Genomic DNA, 17,469 nt, shown 5'->3' with positions numbered 1-17,469 from the left:
TTCTAATATATGCAATATTAACGCTTTTAACAGCAAAATTAACAAATGTTGTAGGACATTGTCATTTCAGGGATATGTGTTCTTTCAATACACTCTCGTCTATTAAGCGCACATTTTCATGTGTGTCTTGGAAAAAATGAACTTAATTTCTAAAGCGATTTAATTTCAAATTTTTCGAAGAGCTACAATAAAGGATTTGTAAATCAGATTTTAAAACTACGATAAAAACTTGAAGTTTTTAATCTTCTTAAAATTGAGATAAGTACTATTTATTTACATATACTACCACACGGTAAATTAAAAATTTAAAACACAACAACCATGCATTATCTCTGAATTCATAGGTTTAATATTTGTGCGAGATATTTACCGATGGGAGAAAGATCAGCTGAGATTCTGATGAGAGACATTAAGATTTTGATGAAGAATTCTTTTTAATCATGAATATGACTGGTTTTGTCCGTTATAAAGTACAGAAAAAAAGTGTAAATTTATGTCTGATAACATTAAAAAAAAGATTATATATTCCAACTAAGCCGGACAACATGAACATTAACATTTAACTTGGTTCTTCAATCGATAAGATTGTATTTATTATTTGATCTATTGGTCACACAAAATGTATAATCTTTATAGATTTTGCTTACAATGCATTGTTCAAAATTTAAATTCAGTTAAATTAACCAAAGAGTCAATGAACGAGAAGGCAAATTCAGACTCGTTTTTATTCCTTTAGAGATGAACAGCAGACATACCGCAAGTAGACTCGTAGCCAATTAAACACTTATTTAAAGAGACAGTACAGCTGAAAACACATGTGTCAATAACTTCAGATTTACCTATTGTATAGTTAGGAAATAAAAAATAACTTATTGTAATAGTTGAAATACATGAAAATCCCTTTCACATACTTAATTAACGTAATTATGAGCTTCCCGAAATTCAAGGGTCGTACAAACCGGAATAATCTTATATCGTTTATTTGTACCATGTGGACTTTGATTGACAGTAATTGACACGTGCTGAAAACTAATAGATCTTCGTCCCACTACTAAAAAAACCTACATTGAATGAATTATTCATTTTGAACATGTCTATAAAAATAATTGATTTCGTTTAAAAGCAAAAGATTGTGTCTATTTCATTTAACAATTCTTATGTTTAGTTCTAATCAAGCAGCAATGACAATCTGTTAAAACAATGTTTTTCTCACGTCAGTACACCGCTGCGATATATATTTAAACTACTTTTGTATTACGATGTTTTTACTTATTAAGAAGACTACGTTTGTATTTGTTTGCATTATATGTAATAAATATTCTCCATCGGATATGTATATCACTTTATTCTAAATAATCAACATTTGTTCACAATAAACCGTAGGAGCCTTACAGCGTCCGGGAGCAGAATAAGCAAAGCAAACAACACGATAATTCCAACCCCTAGGGAGCCAAGAGCTACGGCGGAAGGTCGGTTGTCAGCAATGCAAATCCTAGAGTTTCTGTAGGACGACAACCCCTTCTTGTCTATTACAAGACTTTCGTGTGGTGCCAGAGTCGCTGTTGGGATGGTGCCGTTTTGACTGCATGAGCACACACAGAGCGCCTGTCCCGTCCCATTTTGTATAGAGGTTGTGGTTGCTGCCGTTTGCAGAGTGGTATACTGGAATACCGAAACTGTAGATGACATGGTTGCTTCCGTTGTAGTGTCTGTCGTGAAGAACAATTTAAAATAATTTTTGGTTAAACTGATATCTAGTACGATTAAAGATTATTTTTGTGCAATGCAAAGTTTACTTGCTTATTCGTCCTCCGAGGCAATAACTATTAAATTTTCTGGCGTGGAAGATTCTTTGTAAATACTTATTTAAATCACGCACGGAAAACAGAAATCTTAATGATTTGTCCCAGAAGCGTGATTATATTTTTCTCGTCGGAAGCTAAATAATCAGACGTTTTCCTTGAAGTCTGTCATTTCATACCGTTTTCACAAAAGAACCATGTTATGCAAGAATCTTGAATGCAAAAAGATCATTGTATCCAAACATTTCTACCTGTTATTGCATTAACATTGAGAGATATTAAATTGAAAAAAATTATCTTTAAAATATTAAGCGTATTAATTAAAACGAACCACAGTTGTCTTTAGTGTAGAAAGAGCAGCCAGAACATGTTGTTGACATTGGAACAGAAGAGCTTGAGAAATAACAACTCCCCGACATCCTCCCGAAACCTTTACACGACGGATTCGATGCACATTCCATTTTGCAAAATTCTAGCGTTCCAGAAGTACTGTATAGAAGATTTGAACTCGATCCTTTTCGATAACTGCCATGATCAATGTATGTGCAAGCTTAAAAAATATGATATTTTACACGTTAATTTCTACTCGTCACACTCGACCATATATATTAATTACTTGTTCTAAAGATGAATGCACTATGTATGTACAAAGGCGCTCTAATGAATGTGTTTTATTGACGTAAGGATAGATATAAAACATCTTCTTACAAATGAAAAAAATGTTATTGATAAAACAATGCATAATTACTTCTTGTGGATAGGAGGTTGCCATGACTAAATGCAGAGAGAAAGAGAGAGAGAGAGAGAGTGCAACGTTGTCAGATCATGTTTGAGACTACAAGTTTCATATACATGTATTATTCATTTTTCAAAAATTGAAAATTATGTAAATCGATGTTATAATTTTAAAAAGTACTGTTATTAGAACATGAAATATTATCATGCTATTAACTTGCTATTAATAAACATTTCTGGCTAATTTGCAAAAAATGACGGTTTACTAAAGGATATATTGATGGATTATTGTGTGTTAACAATATTAAGGATATTGTATAATTCATGAAACATAAAAACATTAGAATGGGGAAGGGTTATTACATGTATGATGACCCAAAAAAATGTCTATTGGATTAATAAAGCGATAAAATATAAATGCTAAGGTAGGATATTCTCTCATGAAAAGAAAGAGGATTTTCAATATTATTAAATGCCGTATGCATCGAAGTAAAGTTCAATTCAAATATTTATATTCATTAAACAGACCAAGATAAGGGAAAAAATTTAATAGGCAAAATGTATCATCAATAGAGCAGTTCTTCCTAAAAGTGAGCTCTAAAACGAGTAGTAGTTCTGGGGCCCATTTCTCAAAAAGGCCTACGTTCAGACGTTTCTAAAGCATAATAAACAAATAATTTTAATTTTTGTTTGTTTACGTGTTTTAAGGAAAACATTCACATTTATTGAAATATATGCACATGTACGTTTACTTAAAAACAAATACCTGTTGTTCGATAACTGTTCCTATTTCTATACATAAATTAAGACCAATTTGAAAAAATGGGCTTAACTCATTAAACGTATGTAATATACATTACTACTCGTTAATAAAGTTTATTTAAAGTGTGAAGAAATAGAGATGGGTATACCCCTATGACTGGTATGAACACAATAATTAAAAAGATGCAATAATTCTAAATTATACACGTATTTCACTACAAGTTATGATGTATATATTAAGTAAGGTCTTAGTAAGGATAGACTATTGATTTTTAAATCAATATTCAGTAAGCGTATACTAGATTTTCGTTTAAAAACCTCTTAAGTTAACATTGTTCAACGAAGTCTATATTTATCTTCACATCACTTGAAGAAGTACCACATATATTTTTTAAAATATATTTACTTTAAAATATATCTCAGGATGCAGAGTTTGTATCGACTTGCAAATACAAAAGACGTTGCTTTAGCAGTTTTACATCAGTGTACAGTATTCACAAATTTAACAAGCTTGTCATACTTAGAACCATTTTAACAAGAGCTTGGACTTTGAGTAGTTGGTTGCAAACAGCATTGTGACGTAGGTCCGTCTATTTCATTGCTGGCCACTCAGCCATTGTTCATTGAAATCAACAAGATTTGTCTGGCTTTTGAGCTAAGATTACGCAATCGGTGTATATTTCACTTGAAACCAGCGTCAATTTCATTTTTTAACGCAAGAAATAGATAGAAACATTATAACAAGACATTAGACTTTCAGTAACGTAGCTATCCATTTCTTGCATCATAAAAATTTCAAAATGACGCTGGTTTATAATGAAATATGCAAAGATTGCGTAGTCTTAGCTCAACAGCATGACAAATCTTGGCGATTTCGAAGAGTTTAGGCTTGAAGCCAACAATAAAAAAGACATGCGGACGTCACATTGCTGTTTCACACAACTACTCAAAGTCGAAGATCTTATTAAAATGGTTCTATTACAAAATCAATTGTATACACCTCCCTCATACATGTAACCCAAAACAGATATCAAAAAACAGACTTGCTAAAACTGCAACCACGCAAACTATATTATCAGAAGGGGAATAGGGGATTTTTTAGATGCCTTTTCCATTAACTTTTAGAAACTTTTTATTTATAAAACTTTTTCAAATAGGGAGGGGTTCTTAGATGATTGCTTTTATATCTATATTTTAATCAAGATACTGTACACAGGGTTATTTTCGCCCTGTGTAATTTTAGCCCTTCCACACTTGCGCAGAGTTTCGCCGAGTCACAGTTGTGTTTAAAGTTACTTAATATTAGACATTGGATATCGACAAATCATAAATTCGCCCGCTCAAAACGAGGGTGAAATGGTTATGAATTAAACGGGGGCGAATAATTCCCAATACACAGTATATAATACTTTCAATTAAATACCCCCCCCCCCCAGAAAAAAAAAATTCCAAAACAAAACAATCGATTAAACCAAAAACAGGAAAGGGAGTGGGGGGAGACCCCGGCCTCAAATGTTGATAATTCATGTGTTGTTGTAGACATTTGAATATCTTTCAAAACTTTTATTATTTGAATCGCAGAAAATCAAGAATCGTTTCCTTGTCATTGTCTACATTCTTACAATATTGGAACAGAGGATAGAACTTTCTTCTTCATAAATCATAGTCATATTATTTTCTATAAATAATTTAATGATATGAATAAAAGAGAACCAAGCCTTATCTCAGCATCTGAAAGTGTCTTCATATTTAAAATGAAGCATGACTTATCATTCAGCAGACGTATGCAGGCATATCTACTGTACCCTGCCTCTGCATTCTTTAGATATTTTCATTTTCACACGAATATTTCTATGCATTGTTTAGTTCAATTCTATGTAAAACTGTGCCTCAATATCGTCTGCAATTGTAATATATTTAGTTGTTGCAACCTCTTAGATCATCTGTATTTCTCTAAATGCAAATGCATTTCTTCTGCTTTCATTAAAATAAACTGTTACGAAGAACTTGGACTATGCACATTCAGTGTTATAGTATAACATGTACTTTCGAGTTCATGTACTACGAATTGGAAATTTATCCATCACATGTAATCATAGCCTAAATGCAAAACAAAATATGGTATGCGCATGCTTAGTACTCAGCGGAGATATCCAATTTTTCGACATTTAAACCCTAACTTACACCTGTTTCAGAAGACCCAAATTAGACCCGACTACTTCGTTGGTTGGACTAACTTAACCCCAAATTAACGCCTTTTTGAGAAACGCCTGGTGTTTCGTTTATCCTTACACCACACACTCATTTTTCCCTGATATCCATGTTTAGGTCGAAGAACCTCTAAAGAACTCAGGCATTTCATTGTACCTCTTTAATTTTATGTCTTATAGTTTTAAACCATCATTTACTGTTTTCAAAAGTATGTTATGCTTTAAGACATACAACTCCACCCATTTTCTTTTTAAAAAACAAAAATTAGTAACTTCCATTTGACTTTTCAATAGTGACTTCAACAGAACTGAGGGTGACATTTGACATAGAAAAAAATTACTAAATTGCACTGTGTGGGTGAAAAAGCAAGCAAGAATGGCCAACTAAAGGTGCGAGAATATGTGGTGTGACCTCTGGAGGTACCAACCTGTATTATGATCGAGTTCACGGTCACGAAACCAGTTAGACGGAAGAAGAACATAAGCATGTAACATAGGACTGAATGAAATCAACGTTTTATTCAATAAGATAGAGAATTATACATGTAGGTCTATTGATATTTCAATTAAATTAAGTTTTGATGTAATTTTTAAAAAAAATAAAATTTAATAAATAATGGTAACTTCGGTTGAGTACCAGAATCCCAAAAATGGAAAGAATGTGAAATTTCATGAAATACTCACATGAGTACCACATTAGAAACTTTCTAAGCATACGTTCACCACTTGTATGTAATTTGTTATAGATAATTTGAATTGTTACAATATGAACAAGTGTATTTAAGCCGTCTTTCAATAAATACTTTCTTACCGTGATAAATCCGAAATGATATAAAAATCCAAATTCCATAATGATGCCACATCTTTAAAAATAAAAGAAAATACGTACTTTTAGACATCTTGAAATACTGCAAATTGTATTAAAAATAGTACAACACTTTGAAATATTAATGTCAAATTTCGTTTTCAGTTATGAAACGGTATAATAATATTTATTAACGATATGCAGGTATGTATGAAAGGAATACCTCGTATTTCAACCATGCAACAACAGTGCGAAAATTCTTCTTATGTAAAGCTAGTTATAGCTGCAAATCGATTGCTAGTCCATTCATTTCTTAAACCATTGAGGTAACGTCAATACAACTGGTTTTTTTAATAACTTACCGTGTACATTTTGGAATTTCACAAACCAGAAGAAACTGACCATTGCTTTGTTTTGTACAAACACGAGAAATATTTAAAGGTCAAGTTAAAAGGGTACACCAAAACTTTCACGTAGAACAATCGTGCTCTTAGATGTATTTCTATAAATTTATGAGAGCTGTGGACTTGGGTTTACGAGTAAAATCTAAAGACATTCGAGCAAAGTCAAGACAAAAGATTAAAAAAAAAACCCGCTGAACTTCTTAAAGCCAAAGTAATATCTAGAAATCCAAGACAACATATTCACTTTAAAAAAATTTTTTTTTTTAAATGCCATCTATTTTCTTGTATTGATCTGTATTGTTCAATGTAAATTAAGATACTTTAAATACCTGATTCTGTTACATACATGTCCTGTATTGAACTAATTATAATTACCTAAATGTACCATCAATGTTTCCTTCTCCTAGTATATATTTGCTTGGCAGTTATTAAGAAGCTTGTTATTCGCATAATTTATTTACATCTTGCAAGCATTTCCCCTCTTAAGTATTTCTTTTAAAAAATCGATTATAATTTATTTCGAGATGGAGGAAACTAAAATCTACCTGACCAAATAATGATTAATTTATTCAAATATGATGTGACGCAAGCAACAAGCAAAAAATCGACCGCAACAAAATTTGTGTCCTTAAACAAAATAAAGAATTGGTTATTATAAATTTTAAGGACTTTCAAATTTATTCGTATGCATTTGTGGCAGAACATAAGTAGAAAGCCGACAAAAAAATACAAATGCTCTTAAGGAGAATTTTTAAAAGGAGGTATGTTATGACCTTGACCCCAATCTAGAAACTACACTCGATGTCAGAGCAGAACACTTCTGTCTCTGTAAGTGCAATAAACTATTGATTATTGGTAATGACATTCTATATCTTGAATTAACGAAGTGAACTTTAATAAGGTAAACTGAATAATCAATAGTCAAGTCTACATTTGATCATTTTAAAAAATGAAAACCTGACAAGGTTTGTAAGTATCAATTCATTTTGGTTGAAAGGAAATGATTGAGGTTTAATTTGACTTTACAAATATTAATTCAGTTGAAGTTACAACCACATGTACAATGTAGAGTGTTTCTCGTCAAACGTGAATGCTGTGCTTTATATTGAAAATGATTTTGTAATAAAGATGCCTTACGTACTTAGCCGACAAATTTTGCAGTCGATTGCATTATTTCATTTCAAATTGACGAAAATGATATTTTTATCTCGGTTTTCATCTAAAAATCCGCGTTAGCGGATTATGTTATTTTTAACGACCGCTCCCTTCATAACACGCATATGTCTTCACAGAAAGCATTTGATTGTTTATATTTATATCTTTCTTTTAACAAATAAATAAATTGATTGTAAAAAGTAAGCAAAATTAACTTAATTAGTGTTAATATACATCAGGAAAAGAACCAAATCGTCTTAAATAAAAATTCGTGCCTGACATCATCATGATTTTTTAGTCCAGCCCGTGAGTTTTCTTAGGTCGATGAAAGTATCGACAAATCGAAAAACGGGACGTGTAGATTTTAGTTATATCATTTTCAACAAAGTTAGGAATCACAATCAACTTCCGTAAGAAATTCAAAGAACCATATTTTGTGGGTGTAAATAAATGCGGGTAATTATAAGTAACTATCGACAAGAAAGTTTGAAATTTTAGCAGTAACTGAAGAAGTATAATAACATGAATATCATCCACATAAGGCAGTTGATGTGATTGATTATATAATAATACTAGTTCTATAGTAGTATTGAAGCTAACTTTATTTTTTGGGGAGTTGATTTTAATCAACTCTCCTATGCAGTTACTCTGGCAAACCGAAAGTGAAACAGTGTTTGGACCTAAGCACAAATCATCACAGCTGACAAGACTAAGTTCTTGAAAATAATAGAAAAAAATTCGATGTAATGTATGCTGAAGCATTGTTTTTCAAGGAAACTTATCTATAAACACTTTGAAATTAGTCAAATTTTATATACTACGAACAATTTTGGTATTTTTGTAGTCTCATGTATTCCTACGCCAGAGTTAATATAGTCTTGTTCAACCAGACGCCCGGCTGTCTCCGTAAATCTGCGACAAGCAGAGAGGGGGCTCTCTTGCTTGTCGGATATTAACGGAGACAGCGGAGCGTCTAGATAAACGAGACTAAAGTTCGATATCAATAGTGCTTGGATCCATACAATTTTTAGAATTGTTTCGGTAACTAATACATACTAGTAGTTGAAATCTATCTTAAGTTTAAATATTACACAACATGATTCATGTGGGCTTTCTCGAAATTCTTGTCTAAAAATTCATATTATAAAAAAGTGCGTAATTCAAACACAAACTAGAAACTAATTGCCATGCAAGATGAATTGATTTTAAAATAAAAGATAATCGATAAAATCAACTCCCGTCAGTACTTCAGTACTTTGATTAAATTTAGCAATCCTTACAAGAGCAGCCATGCTTTCTGTCGGGGTAAAGCAGTATAAAGTGTTTAATGTCGTTCTCTTAAACTATATTTAACGTTTTTTTATTGCCTTCGTGTACTCTTTCATATCTATTTGAAAAAATGACGATTTACAATTGGCTAGATACATTATTCGAAAAATATATAATAGAGTAAAACTTTACATTTCTCCATTTACATTTAACGAGTAACGCATTCAGAAAACAGATATGCATATTATGGTTAATTACATACATAAAATATTGAAATCTTTGGATCTCCATATTAAGCGAAGGTATCATATTTCATTTAAATATTTTTATCATAAAGGTTTAAATAATATATACCTGTAGAATTATCATTAATTACAACAGGTTTTCACTAGATTTTTTTTTTTTAAAATCCAGCTACATGATTTAATTTTGCTATAATTGTCTTGGGTTTTGTCTTTAATGAGAGAGAAAAAGCTACAATATTCAACTCGGACATATTGTTTTTTTTACCAATTCTTCAAGAAAATTCGATTATTTAAAGAATTCATCATAAGGAATAAAGGTTATGAAATCTATTAATAGGCGGTGTTTTTAATATATTTTACCATGCGACTGTTGAGGCGACCACAGCATGTGATCAAGTAATGAATTATGATGAATCAATAAAAATAAAAGTAGCAACGTAACGTAACGTAAATGAATTTGAATTCAAAATAAAATAAAACATACCTATTTTTTCAGTAAATTTTCATTATTCATAATTTATTAGATTTTTTTATTTATTTATCAGTAGAATTTATCTCAGATATAATGTTGTTGAATAATAAAGATTTAAACTTGATGTTCATTGCAGTTTATTTCCTCTTTTCTGGTAGCAGTAATTTTTCTAAAACTTACATATTAAAAAATTGACTTAAAGCTGACATGAATTCATAAATACGCATTATTTCCGTTTTATCTCCGACTACCGCCATATTAGTTGTCAATTTCTATGTTCTGCTCATCGCTACACACCTCCTATATAAGGCCGAGAGCACTATTCATGCCTTACTGCATTCAGGAATTTCATACACCCCAACACGTTACATTGGACGAAAAGACTTGACCGAAATCCAGGCGCAGGTAGTTCGAAAATTCCTCGAGAATTGTGGACCGTTTTCCTATGTATGTTATAACATCGCACATGCGCAAACCACACACTGTGGCAGATCGAGCAATGTCAATTATCGCATAGATTTTATACCCCTGCGAATGTTATTGTTATTTAAATTTTAGACCACGTGTTTTTATTTGACCCTTTCAGTTTCGCAGTAAATCTCGTGCCTCGTGTTCATAGTCTATTTCATAGAATCTAGCTACTTGCAGTCAAATATAAAATCTAGAGGTTTATTGAGTTTAAACTTTATCTTCATTAATTGATGGATAAATGTCTTCTAGAGGTAAATAGGACAATAGTTTTTTTCTGCTGTTGAAACAATTAACATGCTTAGTAGACATCCCCCCTAACGGTTTATTTTCGATCCGCGCCTGACCTAGTAATAGACTCTGATCAAAAGTGAAACAGACTATACTATTTTATGCAGAATGTTCCTTGAAAAAGGCTCGATATACTAAGTTTTTATACAAAACAGACACCAATTATTTTTCTAAAAATATGGTATTGCACACAACAAGCATAAAACATGGCTATGATTTTATTAAGCAACCCAATGTTTATAATTTCAACCACTCTACACGTGGTTGAACACGAACGATAACTCTGTTCTGAATATCATCGTTTAATTTAAATAACTGCTAGATGGTGAAATAAAACATACATCCAACACGATTTTCATGTTTTAACTAAAATCAAAGAAGGCTATGATATGAAAAACGACTAAAACTTACGTATTTTGAGAATATTATCCGAACACATATACTTCCGCTTGAAATTTCACAGGAACTGAACAAATCTCGGTGAAGTCTCGTGAACATTCATTCGAGCACCTCTGGATTTATTATATACTTAGCAACGATACAGAAAACATTCCGAACACATTCGCAGGGATGTTTTAGAAACGGGGCGTGTAGGAACGAATGGAAACGTTGTTACTTTCTTGGATTTACTATCATTTAGCTACTGTGTTGGATGTAGTGCCGCCGAAGATGCAGACGTTATGCACTCTGTATGAACGACACATGTGTTTGATGTACATGCGAAGTTAAGCAGCACTGTCTGTGCAAAATAATACGGATACCTTGGACATCCTTTCAAAGGATAAATATATTTTGTTTATCATTGATTGTTGTTTTCTTTCTTACTACATTTTACTACAGTGTGTAGTTCATGCATTTAGTCCGTGCAACTTGAATGCGTCGATCGGAAAGCAACCGACCGTAACTTTCTCAACCGGTATATATACCCCAGTGGCAGTAGAGGAGCGATCGAAACTAATATGGCGACCAAATGCTTTTATGAATTCTTATCAGCTTTAACATAGAGCTGCTGATCATATAAGGAAAATTGAGCCCCCCCCCCCTTGGGAGCATGTACATGTAACAAATAGAAGTGAAAAAAAAGATACCATTGAGCAGCTAAAGAGCTGAAGACATACTACGCACTCCTCATTTCTCACCGCTGATTAGAATTTTCCTGATTTTGAGAAATATTTATTTTCTGCTTGTGAAGATTTTTTGAATGAGGCTGCCATTTAAAAAACGTTTCTGAAAATTACCGTATTATAGTGAATAAAATAAACATGAGCACAAGTTAATGAAATGTATAAGAAGAGGAAGTTTTGACACGTTCAAAATTTGGCTAAATAAATATTTATAGAAAAATTCCTCAAAAATAAAGTTTGAGCCCATAAGAGAATGAAAAACTTTTCTCTGTCGGTTCCTTATAAAACTAATCTTTTACTTGCGTTAAATTTGTAATAAAATTTATTTTCAGTTATTGTTTATCTGTGCTCTCTGTTGAAATGATCGAACTAATGTATATTATGAAAGATGAATAATACATCTGTTTTGAAAATAAATTTGAAGCATGTTTCATGTTTTTGTACTGATCAAAGTGTTCCTAATTCATTTTTTTGAAAATCCAAAAACGGTCTCTTGCTTGTTCTTTCCGCCTTTAGAACTATAGTTATGTAATTTCATATTGGGATAGTTTTCGGTAAGTTTATATTCTGGAAATAGGTTATTGTAGAACATAGTAGCCCGATATTGACAATTTTCACCTGTGACGCAATTCTTGTTGACTGTTCAATTTACAGTAATCATTTGACAAACAATGGATACCGGATCAATTTTTTACGTAAATTTTAATGATTTTGATTTGAAAATAAAACCATGGAAAAGTGATCGGAAAGAGTTGCAGGGATTTTACAATGACCAATTCAAAGGCTTTTGCGTTTATGTGGATATCCATACGGACCTTGGAATACATTAATATAGTTCACGGTGAGTCTAAGATATTAATGGAATCAAAACTATAAAATGTTAATTAATACAAAAGGAAAAAAAGTTTCATTTTCCTAATCACAATTTGATGATAACTAGACAACTAGGTCTGAAAAAAATAAATATTTTGTGAGTTTTAATCATGATCGTTTATGTTGAAATTACACAAGTTAAACATATTTCAATGGATAATTTGGTGGAAAGCATTAAATAAAAATATTTCTTAAATAATTTCTTTTTAAAAAGATTGTTCTATTATCAAATGTAATGTCTCTATATTTTAAATGGTTCAATAGACCTATTTATTTTTGTATCCTCTGAAACATTGCTTGTACTATATGAAAACTTTCTTCTAACGGTGCTCTAGGGATTAACCCATGTGCTGAATCGTTCGGACCCAGCAAACTTCACGTGTTTCAAGATGAAACAACAGCCTGCTTCTGGTTATCATTTACTGCAAAGAATTTCACAGAACACCAAGCCAGCTGTCGTGCATTAAATGGTTATCTAGCTTACATTCCCGACGTGGATATTTTCTCTACGGTCCAATTTCTGTTAGATATATATGGGTAAGATCGCCTTCATTTTTCAATTTAATGTTATATATACATGTACTAGTATCGGTCTAACTCAAGACTTCGCTACTTATAAAACTAAATGAACGCTCACACATACTTTAAATTGAATTGAACTTCATCCAAACATTTTTGACCGTCTGAAATAAACGAAAAGCAGAAGTTTAATTCATACAATATGATGCATGGTTCCATGTTTGTTGAGTGGCAATCGGTAAAGTGCCTGATGTTCATAAGACTTTAATTCACATTTTGACACGATGCGCCCTAAAAATTATAAAAAAAAAAATTAATCGTGAGATAAATTAAACTTCTGGATATGGAAAACGGTTTTTAGCCGTTGAGATTGCCACCTAGCTCTTAAGTACATTGTAGATAATAACGATGAAGTAATCTTGACCGATCGCAAACGAGATCTGGTCCCGTACTGGAAATCACTTTGGTCAAATTCTATTTTTATTCACAATGCTGTAGAAATGCATTTCTAATGATCATATAAAATTTGAGAGCCAGTCGTAGAGTTAAAAGCAAGATACAGGGCTCGCAAATCTTCGTCATGTAAACAAGGCTTGTGTCCTGTTTTAGTTTACATCGGTTCAATATACCAGTAAAAAAAAATTTCCAGCTTATTGTCTATCTTTTCGTTTATCTTAACCATAGATAAACAGTTCCTAACGTTTAATACATTCTTTTTTGGTTTAAAATTTTAATTTTTACTTTAACGTTCAAAATTTAAACAAACGCTTTGTTTACATACCGAAGGTTTTCAAACTCTGTAACTCGCTCATAACTCAACAAATGACACTCAAATTTCAGTTGTTTATTGAAAAAGCCTTTCTGAAGCATTGTAAATATAAGAATCGGAAAAATATTTTTTGACCAAAATCGTGACCTTGCCCCTTTAATCTCTTTCGAAATGTTTTTGGGTGCCGATGAAAATAACATAGCAGTTGAAAAAAGGAGTTTATTTTAAAATAATATTTTGTGTACATCTTGCAAAATATTCAAAACAATGTCGAAAACGAATTCGACAGTAAACTAAACGTGAGTACATCCCATTGCAAAAACAATTAAAATACTAACATTCTAGCGGCTCTTGCCTGTCAAAAACGGTCATTTATGGCCATTTTAAAGGAGCGCGGTCACGATTTTGGTCTGTTGTTCTGTTTGCAATTGGTTTTCGCATATCTCTTCGTATGTCGTGCTCTAAGAACTGAAAATTAAAAACATAATGTGTCAATTTTTATTCAAATTTAGTATGATGCATCATAAATTGTAAATTCAGATCTTGTTGCCCGATTGAGACCCTAGGGACAAGGCAAAAATCGTTAAAATTTGACCAATTTTAACAAATAATTTTTTCTCTACTCCCACACATTTCTAAGAAAAACTGAATTTATACTTATATAGACCAGAAGCTCTAAACTAAAATTTTAAGATTAATTCATATTTGATAACTAATTACTGTGAATAAAATATCTAAGAAATTGATTAAAAGAGTTATACAATAACAAAGTAACTATGTTATTATATAAATCAAAACAATAAAAAAGTTTTTGAAGTCTGTAAATAAACAAATAAGCTTGTTAAAAAGTAAAGGAATAATTGCCTAGGCAATAATCTATGGTACATGTACAATGACATTCGACATTTGGTGTCACACTTTTTAAAGGTTGAAATTGAAAAACTGAAGTAATGGAATTAAAGGGGCATGGTACCGATTTTTGTCAAAAATTATTTTTCCGATTTTAATATTTACCATGCTTCAGAAAGGCATTTTTAATAGGCAACCGAAATTTGAGTGTCATTTGTTAAGTTATGAGTTACAAAGCTTGAAATTCTTCGCTATGTAAACAAAGCGTTTGTTTACATTTTGAACGTTGAAGTAAAAATGTCAGTTTTAAACCTAAAACGAAAATGTTAAACAATAGGAACTGCTTATCTATGCTTAAAATAAATAAAAAGATAGACAAAAAAGGTGGAAAAAGATTTTTACTGGTATATTTAACCCATGTAAACAAAAACAGGGCACGAGCTTTGTTTGCATGACAAAGAATTGTGAGCCCTGTATCTTGCTTATAACTCTACGAATGACTCTCAAATTTTATTTGATCATTAGAAATGAATTTCTAAAGCATTGTAAATAATCAAAACATAAAAAAAGAATTTGACCAAAATCGTGACCATGCGCCTTTAAGACGTGAAGGCCGTTTACCTTTTTTATGCTTAAGGGTAAGATTTTGTCTGGTCCGTGGCTGGGGTTGGGTAGAGGATTGTTTTAAATAAAAGGAGTCTTCAAGCCATGTTTAGTTAATCAATTGAAACATATTCACATAACAGGTATGTTGAAATTTTAGAAATATGAGAAAAATATTTCCTATTTGAGTATTCCACCTTTTCAATAAATGCAAGGGAGTACATTTATGATATAATAATTTATTTTAGCTGTACTAATGAAGAAATATTAAATATTTTAAATTAAAACTTAAAGTGTTTGTCTTACTTTAGTTATATTATGATTGTTATTTTGAAAATAGAAAAAAAATAGTTCAGTCTAAATTATTGGCGATATAGCAATTATTCATTATCATATTGTAGAGGCGCTTATGAGGAATATTACTTAGGCATGACAGAAACTAGTGGCAACCTGTTGACGTTAGAGGGTCTCCCTGTAAATTTTCAAAATTTTGCAAGTACACAGCCCAGCAGTGCATCAGAAACTTGCATTACTATATACGGGAGCTCTGGAATCTACTACGATACAGCGTGCAATTCTAACCACTTTGGAGTATGTTCAACTATTCCGAATTCTGCAGGAGTTCAGGGAACACATATGCAAGGTTTGTATGATACAATGTATAAGAACTGATCAGAAATCTAATTGCACTAAAATACTTCAATGGGTGCAAACGATTCTACTGGACTATTAATCACTTATTAAGAAAAAAAGTGGTTCCTAAATGAAAAATTTCTTTGCTTATGAGACACTTTTTTTACTTATCTAAAATTGTTACTTTAACAATAAATGGAGAAATTTGACCACGCGATTATAATGGCGCTTTTGATATATAATTTCAGCTAATTAACACGTACATGTCATAGGATAGTATCGAGGACGATAGTATCGAGGACAAAGTTTTACGCTTCTGAATCGATAAAAACGTAATACTTATTTGTTATGGTGATTGTTTATCTGATAAGGTTAAATGTGGTTTCATCTTAATAAATTAATATTAATTTCCTTGAATTTCGTTATTTAGATGAACCACAAAGTAAAGCGTTCATTAAAGTGCAATTTCTAGGTTCGTATGCTACTCTTAAGATTATTGACCAAATTTACGTATTATGAAAATATTATTTTATTAAAGCCCCGAAAATCTATACTCAAGAATTTTAATGAAACCACTGTAAAACATTCAATGAATATGGAAGGTGGGGGTTGGTGAAAATGGCTTTGCTTAGTTTGTGTATTTATTATAGACGTGTTCGCGATAACTATGTTTTTCTGTACACTGAAGACTCTCTAATCGTTTAAACTATTAATATTATAGAAAATCCCCCCAAGACAACAACAGAGTCTCCCCCTGGTAACAGCTGCCCCTGTCATTGTTCTAAAATCTACCATCCGAATCTGAACATCAATCTAACGGCTGAGGAGAAAGAGGAAATAAACGAAATGAAGAAAAATCTTACTGTGGAGAAATCCACCCTCTCGAGTACTGTACGCAAGCTCATTTGTGCCGAGGATGACCGCTCGTCCTCGCAGACGATTGGAGTACTCGGCGCATGCTTCTTGGCTGTGACCTTTGGATTAGTGATTATAGCAGACTTCACCAGAGTGATTAATTTTTTAAGCTGTACCAGGAAATAGCAAAAATTTATAATATGTTTCATCTGGCTGTTAAAGTTTTTTGTAATATTTAGTTTGTTCAAATTGTAGGGGAAATAGCTCGCTTAGAGTATATATTGGCATAAATTAATAGTCAAATGGAATGTTTTTAGTGCTTAAGGAAGTTGTTTACTCAGTGTTTGTGTTATCAAATTTTTATTATTCAAAAGTTCAATGTCATGAGTAAAATTTGTTCTTAACACTAAAAGTAATTATGAAATGAATCATTATTGACAAACCATTCGATATTTTCACTATATTAGGTATTAGGCTCAAACAAAGTTGGACTTTTAGCAAAAAACCCCCTTCCCCCACTTTATAAAGTGATTAAAATATATAAAAGCATATAGAGGAAATTCAAACAAAATTTTCAGATTTTTTTTTTTTACCGAGATAATTTTGTAGTACTCTAATATTAAAAG

The 17,469-nt window shown here is 31.7% G+C and overlaps 1 protein-coding gene and 1 long non-coding RNA gene across 3 annotated transcripts; one reads left to right on the top strand and one right to left on the bottom strand.

Moving 5' to 3' along the window:
* Nucleotides 1-730: 730 nt before the first annotated feature.
* LOC136275831 (uncharacterized) lies at nt 731-16,992 on the bottom strand. 2 transcript variants are annotated; one of them, XR_010714326.1, is made up of 6 exons: nt 16,852-16,992; nt 14,242-14,371; nt 13,259-13,298; nt 6,321-6,372; nt 2,134-2,352; nt 731-1,709 (listed from the first exon to the last, which is right to left on the bottom strand). It is a non-coding gene; the product is annotated as an uncharacterized lncRNA (long non-coding RNA). The 2 variants fall into 2 exon arrangements; XR_010714327.1 differs by lacking the exons at nt 13,259-13,298; nt 14,242-14,371 and having other exon boundaries at nt 733-1,709.
* LOC109618265 (uncharacterized) lies at nt 12,471-17,368 on the top strand. Its single transcript, XM_020065616.3, has 4 exons — nt 12,471-12,583; nt 12,951-13,152; nt 15,757-15,998; nt 16,710-17,368. The coding sequence occupies exons 1-4, from the start codon at nt 12,511-12,513 to the stop codon at nt 17,027-17,029; spliced, it is 837 nt and encodes a 278-aa protein (XP_019921175.3). The 5' UTR covers nt 12,471-12,510; the 3' UTR covers nt 17,030-17,368.
* Nucleotides 17,369-17,469: the final 101 nt, after the last annotated feature.

This window comes from Magallana gigas, chromosome 5 (assembly GCF_963853765.1).
Source record: "Magallana gigas chromosome 5, xbMagGiga1.1, whole genome shotgun sequence".
Taxonomy (NCBI): Eukaryota; Metazoa; Mollusca; class Bivalvia; order Ostreida; family Ostreidae; genus Magallana; species Magallana gigas.
This window is presented reverse-complemented; position numbering and strand designations above follow the sequence as displayed.

Bases quoted from the DNA above. Each gene is read 5' to 3' on its own strand.
- LOC109618265 (XM_020065616.3), top strand. From the start codon at position 12,511: ATGACCAATTCAAAGGCTTTTGCGTTTATGTGGATATCCATACGGACC. The intron at 12,584-12,950 runs GTGAGTCTAAGA...ACGGTGCTCTAG, and splicing joins ATACATTAATATAGTTCACG to GGATTAACCCATGTGCTGAA. The intron at 13,153-15,756 runs GTAAGATCGCCT...ATCATATTGTAG, and splicing joins TTTCTGTTAGATATATATGG to AGGCGCTTATGAGGAATATT.